This window comes from Cajanus cajan, chromosome 2, assembly GCF_000230855.2.
Source record: "Cajanus cajan strain Asha chromosome 2, NIPB_CcT2T_4, whole genome shotgun sequence".
Lineage (NCBI taxonomy): Eukaryota > Viridiplantae > Streptophyta > Magnoliopsida > Fabales > Fabaceae > Cajanus > Cajanus cajan.
Window position 1 is genome coordinate 73,750,707 of NC_138518.1, and position 19,861 is coordinate 73,770,567.

Sequence of the window (19,861 nt, forward strand, 5' to 3'; positions counted from 1 at the left end):
TCAATATATAAGTTGAATCTAAAATAAAATAAAAAATAAAAAATAAAAAATAAAAAATAAAAAATAATTTAATATTTTATTTTATTAATTTGAATCAACTTATAAAATAATTTATGAAAAGTGTGTGCAATTTTCCAATTATGACTTGTTCATTTCGTTAAACACGTTATTTTACTTAACTAATTCTGGGTACATACTAACAAGTTGTTTCGTTCTCTCCCTTTCTGTGTTTGGCCAATGAATCCCTGAACTGGAAGAAAAACATGAATTTCCAGCGCTTCAGCTCCTGGGTTGCATGTCGCTACAAACCCCGTAACTAACAAAGTCGCTCGTTTCAACAATCCAAATTAAGAAGCGAACAAGTTCACATTCAAATTCACGAATCGGAAAGACCGATATAGCCAGATCTCCGAGCACCCCTTCTCTCCCGGTTTCGGAGAGGGGAAAGGGGAAGAAATCAGAAAAGATCGAAACTCTTCGATTCGCCTTCGCCGAGAGAAATGTCACGAATCTTCGAGTACTTCGTGGTGTGCGGGATCGGACCAGAGATTCGAACCATCGACGGAAGCAAAGGGTACCATGGCCCTGGTTGCATGTATCTTCCTTCTCTTCTCGATCAGCATCCTCCTCCCAATCACACTCTCTACCCTCCTCCGCCACCTCAGCTTTCCACAGTAACCACAAATATCTCTTCCTTCGCTTTCGCATTTGCTCCATTGTCTTCACTTTGATCTGATACGTGTCATTATTTCTTTCAGTGTGTTCTACCAGCCGGCGTTGAATTCTATTCGTCGGGATTCGATTCCAATGATCATTCCACGTTTCCGCGGAGCTATCCGATTGTTTTGACCGGTATGCTTGAGTTCAATTCATTTTTAGTTTTGTGGAAGTTTACTAGGAAGTTAGACATTGTTTCTCGAAGCTTCTTGCTGAGAATGGTCATAACTATAAATTACTCGGTGAACCTGAGGAATGTGGTCGTGGTGAAGCGTGAATATGTGGTTAGAGATTGTGCATATGCTGCACTGTTTTAATGCTCGGGAGTCGGGACTGAGGTATCGGTTGAGAATTGAGATGCTATGTTGTAGGAGACGTGAGTGAGATGTCACGATGATGAAGTGTGTTGCTAATAATGGAAGTTTTATTGGTGATGGTAGTAGTAAATTACAGATAATGAGAGGATGTGGAAATTTTCGGTGATAGTCTCTTGGTGTTACTGCTTCTTTGGGATAAAGTGATAGTGGTGTTCTCACTTTTGTGTAGAGCTAGTGACTATTGTAGAGGGGGGTTGGTTTGTTGGATATTGAGAGAGATGTGTTTTGCTTAATTGATGTGCACCCTCCTCTACATTCTTATTGGAAGGGGTTTTTGTGCGTTTCTTTTACTCTTCCTTAATGAATTTCTTTTTTTATATAAAAAATATAGCCTCTAAAATAGTAAAATAAGAAAAGGAAGACAAGGAAAACTAGAGAGTCTGGAATGCAGCAAGGCTCCCCCAATTACTGCATGCTGGGAAACTCCCTCAGAAGCCACAAGTCAGGTATTGGAGAGAAGCTGTAAACACAGGCATGAGCTAAGTGAACTGAGAAAAATTAGGGCTAGTAGAGGTTCTTGATGCAGGCATTATGCTTTAACAAAGTGAACAGAGGGAAACTGTTCCAAAGTGAATGGGTACATACGATACATCCAATATTCAATTATTCATCCACGACCCAAACACCTGTTCCAAATGAAATCAGCCACCTGACAATGTTATATAATAAATGGACGTGTAGTTTTGAAATCTTGCTCCATGTAACACAAATATATTGAGAAAGAGCAATGATGGCCCTTCAATTCTGCACAATGTTGTTAACATTTCACATTTACACTTACCTTTACTTTTTTCTGTTGTCGCCTTTTCAATCTCAACCTTTTCTTTAACAACACACATTTTAAGTAATGAGTAATTATTCAATAACTTTATATATTTTGGTTGTTTGCTACATTGTTACTTCTCAGTATGGGTGTTATTAACCTAAACTTTTGATACAGAGGGTGATGGATCAAAAATCTATGTAAGTTGCATTTCTTTCCGGGATCCAGTTTGTGAGGATATTGCAGAGGCCTACCGGATACAGGCAAATTCATATGCTGACAAATGCATCTGCCTGGTTTCACGCTTGCCTAGTTTCAGTGTACTAAGAAGTGCTCTAGAGGAAATATTTGCTCTGTGTTTTTCCCCAAATGGAAGTAGGTAAGTGTGCCATGGTGGCAAAAACTTCACCTGCTTTTTTAACGAACCAGCTTAACAGTCTTTGTTTAGGTACTACACAGTAGATAATAAAGTAATAATCATTTTTACCTTTTTAAAAAATCAACACTGATAACACAACTCAGTTTAATCATTTTATCCCTTACAAAATCATGTAACTGTGAGTTTTGTTATAGTTGTGCTTCATGGATGTGACCAAAAGTTTTTCCTTTGATTAAAAGTGAAAATGCATTGTGTTCTGTTCATATTGTTTTTAATATTCCCCAGCTCTACAATAATTTCAGGAAGCCGCTATGGGATGTTATAGCACATATGGTGTCCAGTGTGCCTTTGCCAACTCCTGGAAAGGAACGAGTTCTGTTTGCTATTGAGAGTTGTCTACTTTCTGTAGAGGTTCCACCTAATGATGGGCTTCCCCATGCTGATGTATGGTCTACTAGATCTTTTTTCTCAGGTTTAGTAGCTTGTTGCTTCTGCTTCATTAGTTGACAACTGTCCTAAATTTTGTGGAACAGATATCATTTCAGCCTCTAGTGCAGTGTTTGGATGTTGACAACTTAGTGAGACTTTTTACAGCAGTGTTGCTTGAGAGAAGGATTTTGCTTCGTGCTAACAAGTATCTTTCTCCTTAAGACTATTGAAATAATTTTCCATTACTTTTTTGGTCAACATGGACCGCTCCAGTGGCAATGATCTGGTTCTTTGACTTCCATCTATGCTACCATAAATTTTATGTTGATCACAGCTGACACTTTGAAGCTAATAGTAAATTTTACCCTATATAATTTTTACAAGTTTTACCTGTGTTTGCTCTATACTTCATACTGATAATACAGTTTGCATTTGGAATTCATTTGGATTCCCCTGGAAATCCTTTGATATTTTGACAAAGTGAGGAGATCTGATAAGTGATAAGTGCACCTGGTGGAACAGTTTCAGCTATATTGATCCATTTTGGTATTCACACCTTGGTCTACTGGACCCCTACAAAATGACCTTTCAATTTTTTATTCTATGCATGATTTTCCCTAAAGGAGAGTTGAACTTATTTGGCTTTTATAATTGGTTACTGTTGTAGCATGACCAAATCAACACATCATGTTTGTATATTTCAGCTACAAGGAAGTTCTATCATAATATACGATTAGGGTGGGATTTCTAGACAGCATGGAGTCCATAAAAAATCATCTTAAAAGGATCTATGCCTCTCTGTTTTGATATAGACGCTGCTTCTTCTGATTTATAGGCCAATGATATCAAAATGTTGGGATACTGAATATGTGCTCCCCTGGATATTTATGTAGCCTAGTTCCTTGTTTTTTATTTATACTTTGCTTCTATGCAACTTATTTGAACTCAAGAGTGTTGGCCTGCTACCAAATAAAAAGTTGAAAAAGGATTTGTCTATTTCTTCTTGTTTGATTTTTATGTACTATACAATTCATTGTGTTATTTAACCACTTCTCTGGTAGTTACTTTATGTGAAAGTGAAATTGAACTAGGGCTTCATTTGATATTTTGAAATTTGGAGTACTTTATCATTATTCTAGCATGACTTCTTTTAGAGAAAAATAGTATTAAGGACCAATTACCAGTGATTAAGCATGTTGTGTAGTAAATATTACAGGTTGATCATAATTTTCCCTCAATTTATCTGAGTTGTCTGGTAATTTGTCAGTTAGACTTATATTTAAATCAGTTTATAAAATGACTGTTTAGTCTGTATTTTCATTTGGCAGGTATTCTCTTCTAACTCTTGTATCAGAGGCCATTTGTCACTTAATCTACCCATTCCGATGGCAGGTAAGATTTGAAAATCTTAGAATTGACATGAGTTTTTCCTTTATTTATTTACTCCATTTTTTAACCCTTAAATATTACCTGGGGTGGCAGCTGCTATATTTGGGGCAAAGTAGGTGATAGCTCCTCCAAACATTTTTTCCATCTTTAATCACTATATGCAATCGGTTAAGCAACCCCCTCCAGTATATTTAGCATCCCCACTTGAAATTTTTGGTTCGGCCTGTGTGCATATCATATTTAATAACTAGTTTTGCTAATTCCTAAAATATTGATACCTTTTGCTGACTCGCTTCTAATCCCTCTTTCTTGGGTCTTTTTTTTTTTGTTTTTCTTTCCTCAAGCATGTATACATTCCGTTGCTGTTTTTCAGTGGAGTAGATTATATTGATGCTCCTACACCTTATATGATGGGGCTCCATTCAGGAGTTGATACTTCTACTCTGACAATGGATGGGGTAAGTCATTACTTCTCTTGTTCCTCACCACCACCACCACCATCACTACTTATTTTACACAAAGTCCAGTTTGTGGCTGAGTTCACTTTGTAGTTGTGAATTCCATTTAGTTTTTTCTACTAGTTAGTGGCATTTTGTTCTTCATTTGATCAAAGGTATACTGTTATATCTAATGATTTTCTATTTGTAATGGGGAATGATGAATATTAGGAATCGTTAAAGAGTCAATGTTGTATGAATTCTTAATTTCAGAAGAAAACATTATGGTTTTAGGTTGCTAATTCTTGGGCCTGGTCTTAAATTTGTTGCTACTTTATCAGTTCAATTATGTCTTACTTTTATTTTGACTGGATAGAGTTAGGGACTAATGCCTTTGTATTTTCTGTTACCTGTATCTGCATGTTCATGATGAGGCCTGGCTTTAGACCAAAAAAGTTATCCATTGTTGATTTCAAACAGAATTGACAGTGACAGTCTGTTTTACTCCATACATGGCAAACACTTGATAAACAAAATTAAATAATTGGAATTACATCTGATAATCAAGTTAGTTAAATGTCAATTGATTTTTGTCATATTTACAATTTTAGAGATGCAAGATAGGGGAATTTCATTATTATTAATACTAGGATTAATTGCATTTTTGATCCCCATAGTATAGTGCTTCGGCAATTTTTGTCCCCCAAATTTTAAGTGCTTGATTCTTGTCTCCATATTTCAAATTGTGCAAGTTTGGTCTCCATATTTTTCAAATTGTGTCATTTTGGTCTCCATATTTTTCAAATTGTGCATATATCAACTGACAAAGTATTTTAGAATTTTGTACCTGAAATAAAATAAAACAATAATTGAATGACCAAATTATTAAGATGATTTCTGTGCATGACATGAGTTTTAATGTTAGTATTATTATAATTCAAATCAATATTATTTTTATTCAATTAATATATATGTGTATATATATATAATTTTAAAAAAATACTTAATTGTTTTGCAAATAATATTAAGTATAAAAATATTAGAAGTTAGCATTGAAATAATTTTTTATTAATTGAAAATTTAGTATTTGCACACTAAAGCTCCCTTAAGAACTACATATAATAGTTTTGTCGTACTTATACTATAACTAAATATGCTAGGTGGTGTAGTGATGGTTTTATTGCTTGTCCATACTCGTGGTCATGAGTTCAAGTTTGAGCTTTAACAATTTTTTCCTTTTCATAAACGTTGGATGTCAAGTTAACTCGGGTACCAAAATCGAGTGATTACAAATTAGGACTCACAGCAACAACTTGTATCAGCACTCCAGCTCAATGTCAGCAATATCCATGTCCATACACTACAGTCACATTAGTATGTCCGTCAAATATTGAATTTCAAATTAATGGATGGATCAAAGTTGCACAATTTGAAACTAAGGGTACCAAAATCAAGAAATTAAAAATTGGGGGAGTAAAACCATCCAAACACTATTCTCTGGGTACCAAAAGTGAAATTATGCCTTAATACTAAGTTACCTTATATATTATGTTCTGTGTACTTGAGCTGGTGCTCGAGAGTGTTGTTTCTCTATCTCATCACAGTTGGATCAAATATTAATCATTAACTGAAGATTCCAAGAACAATAGCAAGTATAGAATGATTTTGATTATATTCATGTAAATCTATGAATATATGGTTATCATTTTCCACCATGTGAACCTACTACTTCGTGATGGTGCTTTGTTAGATTTCTTCCAAGTGCCATACAATTCAACGTGGGCTGTCATTCCAAGAAAACTGTAAAATGTTTCATATTCTTGATCTTGCCTGTAATCCTGTCTCTTGCTTCTTCACCTGTGACATATATCATTTAGGTTCCACTATCTTCATACAATTGATGAACTGCATTTTCTTTGTCTCTTACTAGCTATCAAAAGTGCTACTTGGCAGAGCAGTTTTTTGTTTTGTTTAATTTTTATAACTGTTTAGTTTTGTTAATTTAGAGGTTGTGCATGTGAGAGATTCTATTTGTCAAATGATGTTTTTTTCTTTGATAAAAGATGTTGTCTCTTAACCTTTTGTAGGTTGTTGTTGTGGACCTTGAGTATAATCTTATCACTACCTCAGAGGAAATTCCTCCTATTCCTGAACCAGAATTCAGCTTTTTGCGTGGTGAGATAATGAAGCTATTATATCCCAATGTAATTGGAATTGATGAAATGAAGTCTGGAATATACAGTGTATCTGAGAATTATCCTAAACTTAGTGCTAAACCATGGGGAGAGGAACACGACCTTCAGCTAAGGTGATGTTTGGATGCTAGAGTATGCTGCTTTCCATGAGTTCCATATTTAAGAACCTTATAAAATTTACTGTCTCTTTGGATTTATCATATGTAATTCAGCAATAGATGCAACTGGACCAATAAATTGATGATTGATTTGTGCTTTCTATTGAACTCTATGTGGTTAATTTTCTGATTGAAATCCTTCTTCAAAATAGCCTCAACAATTCTGATTTTCTGTGTATATTGCATTCTTTTGAAGCAAACCAGACATTTTGGTTGCACATAAGTAGTGTCCAGTTTGATGTGTCATTGTGTCTTGTGCAGGATGATATTCCTAAAGTTCTTTGCAACAGTTTTAAGTGGCTATCGCAATTTCCTAGTATGAATTTTCTTTTTTTGTTTCAAAGATTCAGTTTTCAATCTTTGGTAGCCCAACTTTGTTATGACCTTTGAATTTTCTTTATTTGACTTCAGGAAAATAGCGCTACTCAAGTATTCAACTCCCAAGCTTTTTTGAAGAAGCGATCTCGTTCTACTAATCAACCGACAGAGCCCATGGTAAATTGTGGGTCATGTCATAGATTATGTTCTCCAATTAACAGTGATGGAAAATAGCAATGGTTTAAATTATCCTAATCATGATTAAATTTCTCTACTGATTATGATAGTTAGATTCAGTCTCATATAGTGTGCCTGGATGAGGCATTTGAAAACTTGGTTTTGTAAAATTGATTTTGGTTAAAAGCGAGTTTGAAGTGTGATGATCTATGTTTGGAAACTTCAATCTCAAAAAGCAAGTTTGTAGTGAAACATGGTATGAAATTCACAACCCAATGCAAAAGCTACTTTTTCTTCTCACTTCAAGGCAAATGTGCTTTTAGGAGTAAAAACAATTTTGTTTTGAAAATTTCTATTATTATTATTTTTTTTCATAATAATGTTTACTAGCATCAAACCCATGTTTGGAACCATTCAGCGCTTAGCCAAACATACTATATGTAATAATGAAGATTCCACCATGTAGTGGTCAGATTCTCTTTTCTTGATTTATGATTGGAATGCTAATTTTATTCTTCATATCATTGAAGAATTTTTCTTTATACTAATTCCAAATTTAATTTTACAGATAGCCCAGTTCCTTGACACTCATGGTTTCTTGGATTATTTGGAGAGAGTAGGTTCTGATGAAAACTATAATCTGCTTGATAAGCTACAAGATGCAATTGGAAGGGGTCAAAACCCTATGTCAGTTCTTCCTTCATCCTCAGTAGAGCCTGAGATTTTAACAGTATCAGATTCTGATGTTGGAATATCAGGTGAAATGAATTACTTATAATCAAATTTTCTAGCTAAATGAATTAGTTGCTAAGAAGGGAGTGGGTTCGAATCTCCCAACTAACATAACTCATTAATTACTAACATTTTCTGTTAAAAAAAAAAAGAATTTGTTGGGAATATAAGCTAAACTGGATATGGTTATTGCTTTTGATTTCTTCAGGATCTGGTGCCAAATACACATACGATAGATTCCCTTCAAACATCAGAACAGAAGAACAAGAAGAAAAGAGGAAACAGATTCTTGCAACAGTTAGTAATGCTTTTGAGTACTCAGGAAGACATACTCCAAGGTAATGCAAGCAAGTGTGGAAAGGGTAAATGGTGTTATTTTATTTTTGAAGTTTATCAATATGACTGTATTGGTGCCAGGAACATTGTCTTGCATATCCTTTTCAGTTATTTCATAAGGTGTTTTTTAAAAGGACTCTCTCCCAATATGAGGATACATATGACAAATTTCTTTTAGTCTTGGAAGCTTTTTAATTAAGTTTATTCTATCAAGCCTCGGTATTCATTACTAATGCTCCGTTAAGGTAAGGAGGCATTGGAATTTATTTATATGGCTTGCATAAATTTTTATGGGCATCAGCCAAGCAAGGCAATTTTGACTTAGGTAAATGGTTAGAACTGGTTCGTTGTGCCAAAAGTTTTGGCTCTTTTTTATTGTTTGATAAAAGAATATTTTTAGTGGAATAAAAGGAAAAAGTGCAAAAGAGGAGGATGAACTTTCTAGAAGCTACACATTGCAAAACTCAAAATAGAAATGCTCATCAACTAAGCAAAACTAGGCTGTCTCTTTGCATGTCCAATTGTGCAATCTATGTATACCAGCTTTTACTATTAGTTTAGTAGTTGGGTACTATGAGTGCCTAATAGAACCCCACAAGTAACTAAAGTCTATGAAAAAAGGAAAAAAAAAAGTGGCATTGCACAAGATAAAAACTTAGAAAGAGAAACTGGAGGGGAAGAAAACTATCTGCTGAGCTGGAGGTGGGGATAGTGGGAGGGAAGGAGTGGAATGTGAGTGCAAATGGGTATTAGGACACACGAGGGTCACTTTCAATATTTGGTTATGCCATTTGGATTAACCATGCCCCCTCCACCTTCCAAGCCCTCATGAACTGAATCCTAAAACCTTATTTAAGGAGGTTTTTCTTAGTATTCTTTGATGACATACTGATTTATAGCTCAAATGAAGCAAGTTACAAGAATCATCTTGAGTTGGTCCTGCAAGCTATGTGGCATGGATTCGGACATGACACGAGGACACTGAAACAGGCCCGAAGATACAACAAAATTAAAAAACGTAGGACACATGGACACGACATATATATAATATATAATATGAATAACATGACAAAAAAGTTATATTTTGATGACATAACTTGCTAAATATAAAAAAAAAAAGACATCATAGTCCACAACAAAAAATCTAACAAAAATCATCATATAGTCATGAAAAAAGAAATATTGTGAGAAATTTTCATTGTTGGTCATCATCATTGAAAAACATAGCTTGTGTTTATGTTTTTCTCTACATTTTTATTTTATTTAATAACAAATCTCAAATCCTCCATCATTGTTATCAAGATTTTTTTCTTTTTTAAAAAAAAAAAAAATCTCAAATCCACATGTCAGAGATTTGGTTTGTGCATCAGAGTGTCGTGTTGTACACATTAAGGCATTGGGTTGTGCCTGTGTCTGTGTCCACGACCAGGCATGTCCACAATTGGACATGTCTGTTTTTTAGGTATTCGTGGAGACTGAGATGTGTTCAATTTGTGCGGAGGCGCAATCGCGTCCATGGCGTGTCCACTGTGTGCCCGCTCCAGAACAGTGAAGAGCACTGTGTTCCTCCTTGAAGACAAGGAGAGTTTTGAGGGGGAGAGTTGATAGAACCCACCAATAAAACTAAAGTCTATGAAAGAAGGAAAAAAAGAGGTGTCACACAGGATAAAAAATTAGAGAGAGAAACTGGAGGGGAAAATAACTTATTGTTGAGCTGGAATGCAGGTGTAAACGAGTATTAAGGAACAAGTAGATTGAGAAGACGGGGTGGAAAATTTTAGTGGGAACCTTGTGACCTTTCCATTTCAGTTCAATAAAAAGTACTGTTACTTACTCTTTTGTTCGGGTACCTACCAGTGTCTAAGACCATTTTATCCCACTATAGAGGTAACACCTTGAACAACATAAATTCTAATGTCCCTCTCCAGCTACAAAGTCCCCTATAAAATTTCCAAAGTTTATATTCTAAAAACATTCAGAAACATTAGAAATTTGAGAAAACTCTCAATTTCTCCATAAATTTTATGCACTGCTTTGCTATTGGGTATTTGGGACAATTTGTTTTATGATATGAGCAATACATTCTGCTTTATTCTATCTGTTGAATAAACTGATTGTCATGCTTGTGTGTATGGTTTATCTTTTACTTCTTCCTCTGCTTTTTTCTCTCTACCTTACTATTCATTTCTGTGTTGAGCAGTAAGGATCCTTTAGCAGATACTCTTAGTCCACTTGAGAGAGCTGTAAGTTAAAACTACCAGAATATTGCCACTTCTTATGTGTCGATGAAGTATAGATTTAAATGGTCCATAACATTATTGATTTGTGGTTTCAGGCTGAAAGGGAGCGCATGGTGCTAGATATTAAGGTTAAGCTGCAGGTAGCTTCCTTGATCCTTTATTTATATTATCGTGTGTGTATGTGTTCTGATAATGGAGCTTAAGTAAAACAGGTCTGCATGAGGAGAGTAGCCGAGATAGCAGGAGAGAACAACTCAACCTAACTGAAAGTCGCCTAATTGATCATAATACTAAACATTAGTTAGAAATCCAGTTATATAGGTGGGTGAATGGAAAACCTAGATAGGAAGGTTTTGGAATTATATTGGAAGAGGGTCAGGGTCTCTCAAATACTCCAAGGGACAGTAATTATACATCATCTGCTATCTCTTGCTCACAGTGATCAGGGGGTTCCTGTTGAGTAATGCTCCATATACTGTGTTCTGTTTTATTCCAACACTATTTTGGTTTGGTTCTTTCATGTTCACTTGATAAAATGCAAGCTTGTATCTTTCATTTATCTGCTTTTCTCTTATTACATTGTGTATTTTTCATCACACAGGGTTTATGGCTGCGGCTTCTTAAATTAGGAGCAACTGATGATCCTCTCTCATCCTTTGAATATGGAACAATACTTGGTATTACGTTTTAGCATATCTCATTTCTTGTGAATACTTGTGGAGAAAACATTTCGTATGATGCCAGACAAAGTTTGTATTAGAAGTCTGTAGAGCTTGTCAAAAGGTGATTGTGTGGTTGGTTTTGCAGCTTTGATTGAATCTGATGCAGAGGGGATTGGTGGCAGTGGATTTGTTGAATGTATAAGGGAGCATATACATTCGGTTAGTAGCTTTATTTAGGTCACACTGACATTTATTTATTTATAACTTCTTGTTCTAGTACATTGAATCTTATGGTGGATCTTTTTACCAGGGTTGGGACTGTCAGCTCACTGAAGAACAGTTTATTGCAGTGAAAGAATTGGTAAACAAATATTATGCTTTGTGCATATGACTTTTTAATCCTTAATGTATTAAACTTGCAAAGAAATAATTTGAAATTATAAATCTGTGAATGGCATTTATTGGTGTAGCAATCTTGTTACGATACCTAGCAAACAGGTAAACTTTCAACCTGGGTAGCACATCTACCTAGATTACATAACCAACCCATTGCCTTACTTCCTGTCCCTTATAGTAAAATTCCCCAAGACACTATTGTTTCCTCTATAATTCATGGGATTGTAGTTTTGATATGCCCATACAAGTTTGTAGAAGGAGAAAAAATAGAGATAAGGAAGGAGGGAAATGGGCCCAAGGACCAGAGGAGTTGGAGGAGAGGGGGGATATCTGAATGGTCACATGGCTATCAAGCAATGGGGATAGAGATCTGGGAATCATCAAGCAGCAGGAAAAAAAGAGAAAAAAAAGGAATGGGTATATTGGAGGGGGAGGAACTGAGTAAGGGAGGAGGCATGAATGGCCATGTGGCTGTCAAGCAATGGGGGTAGAGATGCAGGAATCATCATGCAACAGGACAGAGAGAGAAAAAGGGAATGGGTATATTGGAGGGGGAGGAACTGGGGTGGGGGGATTATGTTGTGTTTGTTAGTGGATGAGAACGAAGAGAGAAACTGGTTCTCTCTTAACAGTGGTTGTCCCGATTCTGTTTCTTTTTATTTCCACTACCATCTTCGTAGGAGCTATTATAGTAGATAGAAGCTGTGCTCTGATCATTTTCATCTCTTTCTTGTTGATACTTGTATCAGATATACCATTCTAAGTGACAATACAAATTTCCAGTGTTAATATCATTTCATTTCCTTTAATAGCTATCAATCGGACAACATCATGGAATTTTCTTGTCACAATAACATTCAATTTTCTTTTTAAAGTTATTTTTTAGAATTTTTTTTTTCTTAATTATCACCTCTTTAAATTTGTTTATTTTCAGCTTAAAACAGCTATCAATCGGGCAACATCACGGAATGACTTATTGACCATTAGAGATGCTCTTGAAGTTTCTTCTGATATGTATAAGAAAGATAATAATAATGTGCCAGACTATGTCCAACGTCATCTTATCTCTTTATCTATATGGGAGGAATTACGGTATTCATTACATGTATTATTTCTTCATAATTTCAGTGTCAGGAATTACTTTTTAACTTAGTTTGTGTACTTTCTGTGCAGATTTTGGGAAGGATATTTTGACTATTTAATGGAGCAATCGTCAAACAAGTAAGCATTAAATTTTTTTCTGTATTTAACTTTTCTTTGATTGTCTTCTGTTTCTCTCTATATAAACAAATTCCTCCTTCTCTATCTTGTTTCTTTTTTTGGCCTCATAAACTTTATCTTCTTTTATCCTCATAAATATTTTTTCTGATGGGGCAATTATTAGTATGAGAACTCTAGGAGGCAAGACTAAGGAGAGGATTCCATCAAGGCTAAACCTTGGGTTGTTACTTATTTTAGTCTTGGATGTGCTTACCAGGGAAATACATATATTACCCTTAACTGCATGCATTTCGAGCTTTTCTTTAAAACTTTCTCCTTTCTGCAACTCCTACATTTAGAGTCGTGCTTTTCTGCCACTTATGGTGTGCTCTTGAGACGTTCACTCAAGAGGCGTGTTGCTGTGCATCACTGCATTGATTTGCACTTTCTTGCATTGCTGGTGGAGACATGTTGGGCTGGCTTGAGATGGAGAGGCATGCGCTGGTTTCTTTTAACGACCTAGTAGTTTAGTAGAGCAAACTTGACCACTACACCATAGTAACTTATGTGTATCTACTTGACAAACATAACATATATATATATTAAATAATATTTTCTTTATACCAGCTTATGTGGTTTAACTAGTGACCCACTAATTGACTAATGTTTATGCATTTGCTTTTTTTGCCAGGTCTGCCAACTATGCATCTTTGGTGACAGCTCAGCTTGTTGTGCTGACATCACACATGGTATTGTTTTGGCTATTCATGTGCTTGAATTTCCTTGTTACCTTTTGTAATTTCATTTGAGTCAAGTTGTATCTTTTTGTGCTTTTAATACTGATCCTCTTTTCTCTTTATGAAGGCTGGGCTGGGACTTCCTGATAGTGATGCTTGGTTCATGATCGAAACAATAGCAGAGAGGAACAGCATTGGATCCAAGCAATTTGTAAGTTAATGCTATTTTAGTCTTTGGAAAAATCCAATTCATGAAAATTATGAAACTAATTTTGTATCAGATAAAGCGATATAGGGAGTATGGAGACAGATAACAGGCTTCTGGAAATGTTAGATCTTTTTCTTTTAAAAAAAATGAGTCATTCATTTTTTTTAGGCTACAAGGTATAGAGAACAAAGAAAAATGTTATGAACTAAATTAGAGTAAATTACATTGACTTATCTTGAGGCATACAAAATATCTTGAGGCTTACATTGACTTTTAGTGGGTTGAATTTTGTTGACATTCACGTGGGAGATTACTGTTCCATGAAATGAAACTAATAACCTTGTTTAAAATCATCCCCTTCCCCTCTCAAAATCAGGTTTAATTTTAATTTTAATTTTTTTTAAATTTAAATATTCTTATTTTAATACTAGTTTATTTTATTTTTTATGTTGAGTGTGTGTTTAGTGTTTTTGTAGTCGAAGTATTACAAGTCATAAAAAATAATGAAAAAGTTAACTGTGGAAGTTTGAGATTTCATAGTCCTATTTGACACCGTTACAGACTGTTTTTTTGGTACATAATTCATTGGAGTGAAGATGCAAATTTGAATTATGTGTTGGCTTATGTATTATAGAACCCAGGAAGTACTGATGCAACACTGCAATAAAGACTTTGAAGGACAAATGAAAAGATGGTAGGAAAGCAAAATGGACAAGTTTGATTACTTGGTTATTCGTCGTACTCTGAATTTGATGTACATAGCAATCCCTTTGTAGAAGAATACCAAATATATCTTGTAGGTTGGTAATTCCCAAGCAAGTAAAATGGATGTGAAAAGAAACCCTAGTTTAAGTCCCATTATAAAATAATAATTAGGCATCTAATAATTGAAAGTACAAAATGTTAATATTCGTCTACCCAAAAACACTACCCAAACTACTATAATATATTCCATTCTTGTGTCCTTTCATCTCATCCTATTTTCCTTGCAATAAATCATCCAGAGTGCTAATTCGTTTAGTCAGTGTTAATGGTCAATATAACAATTGTACGAGTTCTCTTTCTTGTGAATATTCACTTATTTATGTATTAGTTAATCTATTTGTCTTGATTTTATACTATTTAAATTTTGGTCTCACGTCATAAATTATTGCTGAATCATTCATCTATGATTGATTCAGATAAAAATCAGAGGGTTCTTGTCTCATATCCAGCAATTACGTAATGGATACTGGGGAATCACCTCAATGAAGGCACAGTCTGTGTTATCACTTGCATTGTCATCCCCACATTCTAAAGATGTCAAAGATGAGAACCAGCAACCCACTGAGGCAACTGGTGTTGGTAGAAGTTGGGTGCAGAGTATGTTCAGCCGAAACACAACAACTAGATCTAGCTCATTTAGTCGTGTTCGTAGATGGACATCTGATGGAGGCAATTCAGGTACTTAGTTCTTGAATGAACCGCCAATATCATTAAGTCTTGATTCTTGAATAAACTGCCAATATCAGTTTGTTGTACTGCTTTATAATTCTAGCTACAAATGAAAATGGGACTCCTCGCAAACAAGATCTATCAAGTGGTGGCCAGAAAAAGCTTCAAACTAATGTTCGCGTACTTAGGGGTCACAATGGTGCCATTACTGCTCTCCATTGTGTTACGAAAAGAGAAGTGTGGGATTTGGTGGGTGACCGTGAAGATGCTGGTTTCTTTATTAGTGGAAGCACAGACTGCTCCGTAAGTGTCAATATCTATGAAATGGAATTACCCTATACCAAGTTGTTTCATTGCTTTCTGATACCCAGAATGAAGTGATATGCTGTGCATATTTGCAAATATGCAGGTCAAGATCTGGGATCCTAGTCTTCGCGGTTCTGAACTCAGGGCAACTTTAAAAGGACATTTTAGGTTCTCTCTCACTAATTAAATTTCCTGTATGGTTGTCATCATATTTGAATAAGTAATAATTTGCAACCTTGCTTCTGCCATTAAATATAGAACTGTTCGCGCCATAAGTTCAGACAGGGGGAAAGTGGTATCAGGATCTGATGATCAGTCTGTTTTGGTGTGGGATAAGCAAACAACTCAACTTCTAGAAGAGCTTAAAGGCCATGATGGACCGGTATTTTTTATTTTAAAAATATTTTGGGTTGTTTTATTATAAACAGTTTAGATATTGTAAATTTGTTATAAATATACAGACTAGATAATTGAAACTAATTCAGACAGCCAACCAACCTGTAGGTCAGCTGTGTGCGCATGCTCTCAGGTGAACGGGTGTTAACTGCATCCCATGATGGTACTGTGAAGATGTGGGATGTAAGAACTGATAGATGTGTTGCAACTGTTGGTCGTTGCTCTAGTGCTGTTTTATGCATGGAATATGATGACAATGTGGGAGTCTTGGCTGCTGCCGGAAGAGACGTGTATGTTAAAAAAGAAGCAATTTTGGATACTGTTTTTTCCTTGTATGATACAAATATTTGTCTGGCATTGTTTATCTGTTTAACCTGCTGCTTGTACCACAGGGTTGCTAACATATGGGACATCCGTGCTAGTAAGCAGATGCATAAACTTTCAGGACATACACAGTGGATACGGTAAAAAAACATACATTCCTACTCTTCTTCTACTGTAGGTATTTACCAATGTAAACAAATACACCATCCTATGCATAAATGCAGGTCCATAAGAATGGTTGGTGACACTGTGATTACTGGTAGTGATGATTGGACAGCAAGAATATGGTCTGTTTCCCGAGGAACATGTGATGCTGTCCTAGCTTGCCATGCAGGGCCAATATTATGTGTTGAATATTCTTCTTTAGATCGAGGAATAATTACAGGTGCATCATCTCCACTATATAGCTATGTTGCCGTTTGATATATTTTATTTTGTAGGTTTTTGGAGTTGCTTGAAGAGATTTTTTTGCTATGTGCTTTTATCTCAAGTGCTTACTAAAATGTTAAATCTCCATTCCAGGGTCAACTGATGGTCTTCTACGTTTTTGGGAAAATGATGATGGTATGGCGTCTCTTCATTGTTGCAACATAACAAAATGAAATTAATTGCAAAATTTGCAATGTAGCTTACCCTGCAGTCATTCAATAAACTAAATGTCTCATTGTATAATACTATCATCGTTTTTCTACTCCACCTATACAGTGTCTTAATCTTAGACATTAGAGCAAATCAACTTTGTAAGAAATGCATGAGAAGTCTATATGTTATATATAAGAATGTTCCAGAGTTAGTGTTTACGCCCGTGCAATTCTTCTCTGCAAAGTCGAGGCATTTGAGATCACCTGGTAACATACTAATTGGCTGTGCAGGAGGTATACGATGTGCAAAAAATGTTACAATTCACAATGCCGCCATATTATCTATCAATGCTGGGGAGCACTGGTTAGGCATTGGAGCAGCTGATAATTCTTTGTCACTGTTTCACCGGCCCCAAGAAAGACTTGGTGGTTTTTCTGGCCCTGGGTCCAAGATGGCTGGTTGGCAGCTTTACAGAACACCACAGAAAACAGTTGCTATGGTATGTTGTTTATTCCCTATTTTGTTAATAATTCCAAGTATATATATGTAGATATTGCTGTTTCATGCCACCAAAATATTCAAGATTAAGTTCTGTTTTTTCTGGCGAATTTTAAGATAATTATTGTTCTGTTATGATATTCTTTGCTCCCAAGATACTTACAGTCTACAGCACTGAAATTCAATTAATTAAATCTTTCAATTTCTTTTGGCTTAAATTTAAAATTTATTGTTCTTTACTTTAGTTATTTGATAACACTTTTTTGCCGGCTAATGGTGCATATATGACCGGAGAATGTTACTCTGTGCCCGTTATTAATATCTCCTGTTGTTGTTCGTTGTTAACTTGTTTTCCTGGGTTGATTTTGGCCATATTATGACATCCAGGTAAGATGTGTTGCTTCAGACTTGGAAAGGAAAAGGATATGCAGCGGTGGTCGCAATGGGCTTCTAAGGCTGTGGGATGCAACCATTAATATTTGACCTTGATCGATAAATGCTTGTTCAAGTTTGTAAATTGTAATAATTTTATTTTATAGGTGCAACACATGGTAACTGATGAAGGAGGGGTTCTCTCCGATATTTTTGGTTATTTCCCTTATAGTATATATAATGCGCAAAATATCTTCGATGAGTCCAAGTCCAAGTTGCAAACATTTGTAATTTTGTGGTTAGAGGTTGATGTATCATGAACGTACATAATGCGACGAAGAACAAATTTAATTAGTGTGGATAGATTTAGTTATATTGTCTACCATCAAAAGCCTCAATTGTTTTTGCAACGAATTTTATGATTACTTTCACATATCAAGATTTTTGGTATGCTGGATAATTCGGAAATGATACTCTTTAAAAATAATATATTAATATAGATATGTTAAATATTTTATTAATAATTTCATGTTTTATTCCTTATCATGTGTGTTTAAGGATAACAAAATCCTTTTATCATTGTAATACAAACGAGTTTAATTAAGATATGCATCATGCATGGCTGTTTTGCCTGCTAGATTGTCATTATCACTTTTAATTTCGTCGGTCAACAAGCTAACTACTGCATTGCATAACATTGACTAATGACTACAACAAGGTTACTTTTATCAGTCATGTCGGGTGGATAAGCAATTAATAACCGCAAATGAAGTTTATAATATTCGATGCAAAAGTATCCAACAGATGGAGTTGTGATTAACCAAATTTACCTTCAAGTTCTTGAAGGTAGTATATAATCCTGTTAAAAGCAGTGAAGCTCTAGTTGAATTCGCATCTAACAAAGTTATGAAAATATTTAGTGATTGGGTGAGTGCTACATTTAATTTATAAACATAAACTAGTCATCGACTTTTAGAATATTATATTAATGAATTTTTTTAGGTGAATATTAGTGAGTTAATTATTAAATTAATGAATCAGAATTACATGAATCGATATATATTAAATTCGTAATCTTTATACCAATGATAATATATGTAAATTACATTTGTCATCTGAAAACTAAATGTATGCCTTGGTACAGTGATATATATTTTTCAATAAAGTAGAAATCGGTAAATAACAACAAATTATAAAATTTGTTAAGTAAAACTTTATTTAACAAATTTGACGATCACGTTACCAATATCTACTTTTTGGGAATAAAGGTCATTTTTTAATATGAGTCTCGGCTTATATTTCTATTTAATTATCTTCACTTGCTTATAAAGAAAATAAATACATATGGATAAAAATGAAGAAAATAAATATATATTTTAATTTGGTCATGTTCTTACCAGAATCAGGTTGGTTCTTCAAGTCAGATTTATCATCTTCTCTATCTTGGTCTCTTTAGAGATCATGAGAGATTGGTCTAGGTTGGTCTTCGAGATTGGTTGGTCTTCGAGATTGGTCGCCCTTCTCCAAGCATATCAGATGTACTTGCAAAAAAGACTCCGACGATCAAGTTAGTTATCTGAGATTATCTAATGAAATGTATATATTTTTACCTGCTATTGTCCATTTTCCTTCTCTATGTAACTGTCACCATTTGACCGAGGTTGTTACAGGTCATAAGATAATGAAAAGGTTGATGTACATAGAAGAACAAGACTTGGTGACGGTTTGCTTAACGTGAAAAACAGGTTTACATACAATCCGAGACAGTGATACATCTCAAAGTATATATGTCTGTGTGTGAAGTCGACGAGTGACTCATCATATTTCATTAGTTCTTCCTCAGTATCTCCAATTGCTTGAAACTTTTCCGGTGAAAAATGTCAGCGAACTTCCTTGCATATTTTTATCAAATCAATGTTTGCCTGAATTTTCAACGCTTGCATACTTTTATTGAATGATACTAAAGCTACAAAGTCCGTAATGTTCCCAATTTTATATAACTATTGTATTTTAGTTTATATATTGTATTTGGTAAATACTTATTTTCTATAATTCAAAATTATAATAAATAATTATGAGTAAGTTATATTATAATCAAA

At 34.7% G+C, this 19,861-nt stretch overlaps 1 protein-coding gene across 1 annotated transcript; it reads left to right on the forward strand.

Annotated features, from left to right (window-relative positions):
* The first annotated feature begins 184 nt into the window (after positions 1-184).
* Positions 185-18,153, forward strand: SCD1 (stomatal cytokinesis defective / SCD1 protein (SCD1)). The gene is made up of 31 exons (XM_020364824.3): positions 185-674; positions 759-852; positions 2,035-2,236; positions 2,539-2,680; positions 2,770-2,870; positions 3,994-4,057; positions 4,399-4,512; positions 6,579-6,799; positions 7,106-7,160; positions 7,256-7,339; positions 7,908-8,097; positions 8,280-8,409; positions 10,608-10,650; positions 10,743-10,787; positions 11,249-11,324; positions 11,455-11,528; positions 11,620-11,670; positions 12,640-12,797; positions 12,879-12,926; positions 13,597-13,654; positions 13,770-13,853; positions 15,032-15,293; positions 15,388-15,587; positions 15,694-15,758; positions 15,849-15,972; positions 16,095-16,276; positions 16,379-16,450; positions 16,535-16,695; positions 16,833-16,874; positions 17,183-17,391; positions 17,778-18,153. Exons 1-31 carry the CDS (start codon positions 501-503, stop codon positions 17,871-17,873), a joined length of 3,621 nt encoding a protein of 1,206 aa, XP_020220413.2. The 5' UTR covers positions 185-500; the 3' UTR covers positions 17,874-18,153.
* The last annotated feature ends 1,708 nt before the right edge of the window (positions 18,154-19,861 follow it).

What these genes read in the sequence shown, in the direction of transcription:
- SCD1 (XM_020364824.3), top strand. Translation starts at nt 501, where the DNA reads ATGTCACGAATCTTCGAGTACTTCGTGGTGTGCGGGATCGGACCAGAG. An exon ending in ATATTAAGGTTAAGCTGCAG is followed by an intron (nt 10,788 to 11,248) that starts GTAGCTTCCTTG and finishes TTCATCACACAG; the next exon opens with GGTTTATGGCTGCGGCTTCT. An exon ending in ATCTGATGGAGGCAATTCAG is followed by an intron (nt 15,294 to 15,387) that starts GTACTTAGTTCT and finishes TTATAATTCTAG; the next exon opens with CTACAAATGAAAATGGGACT.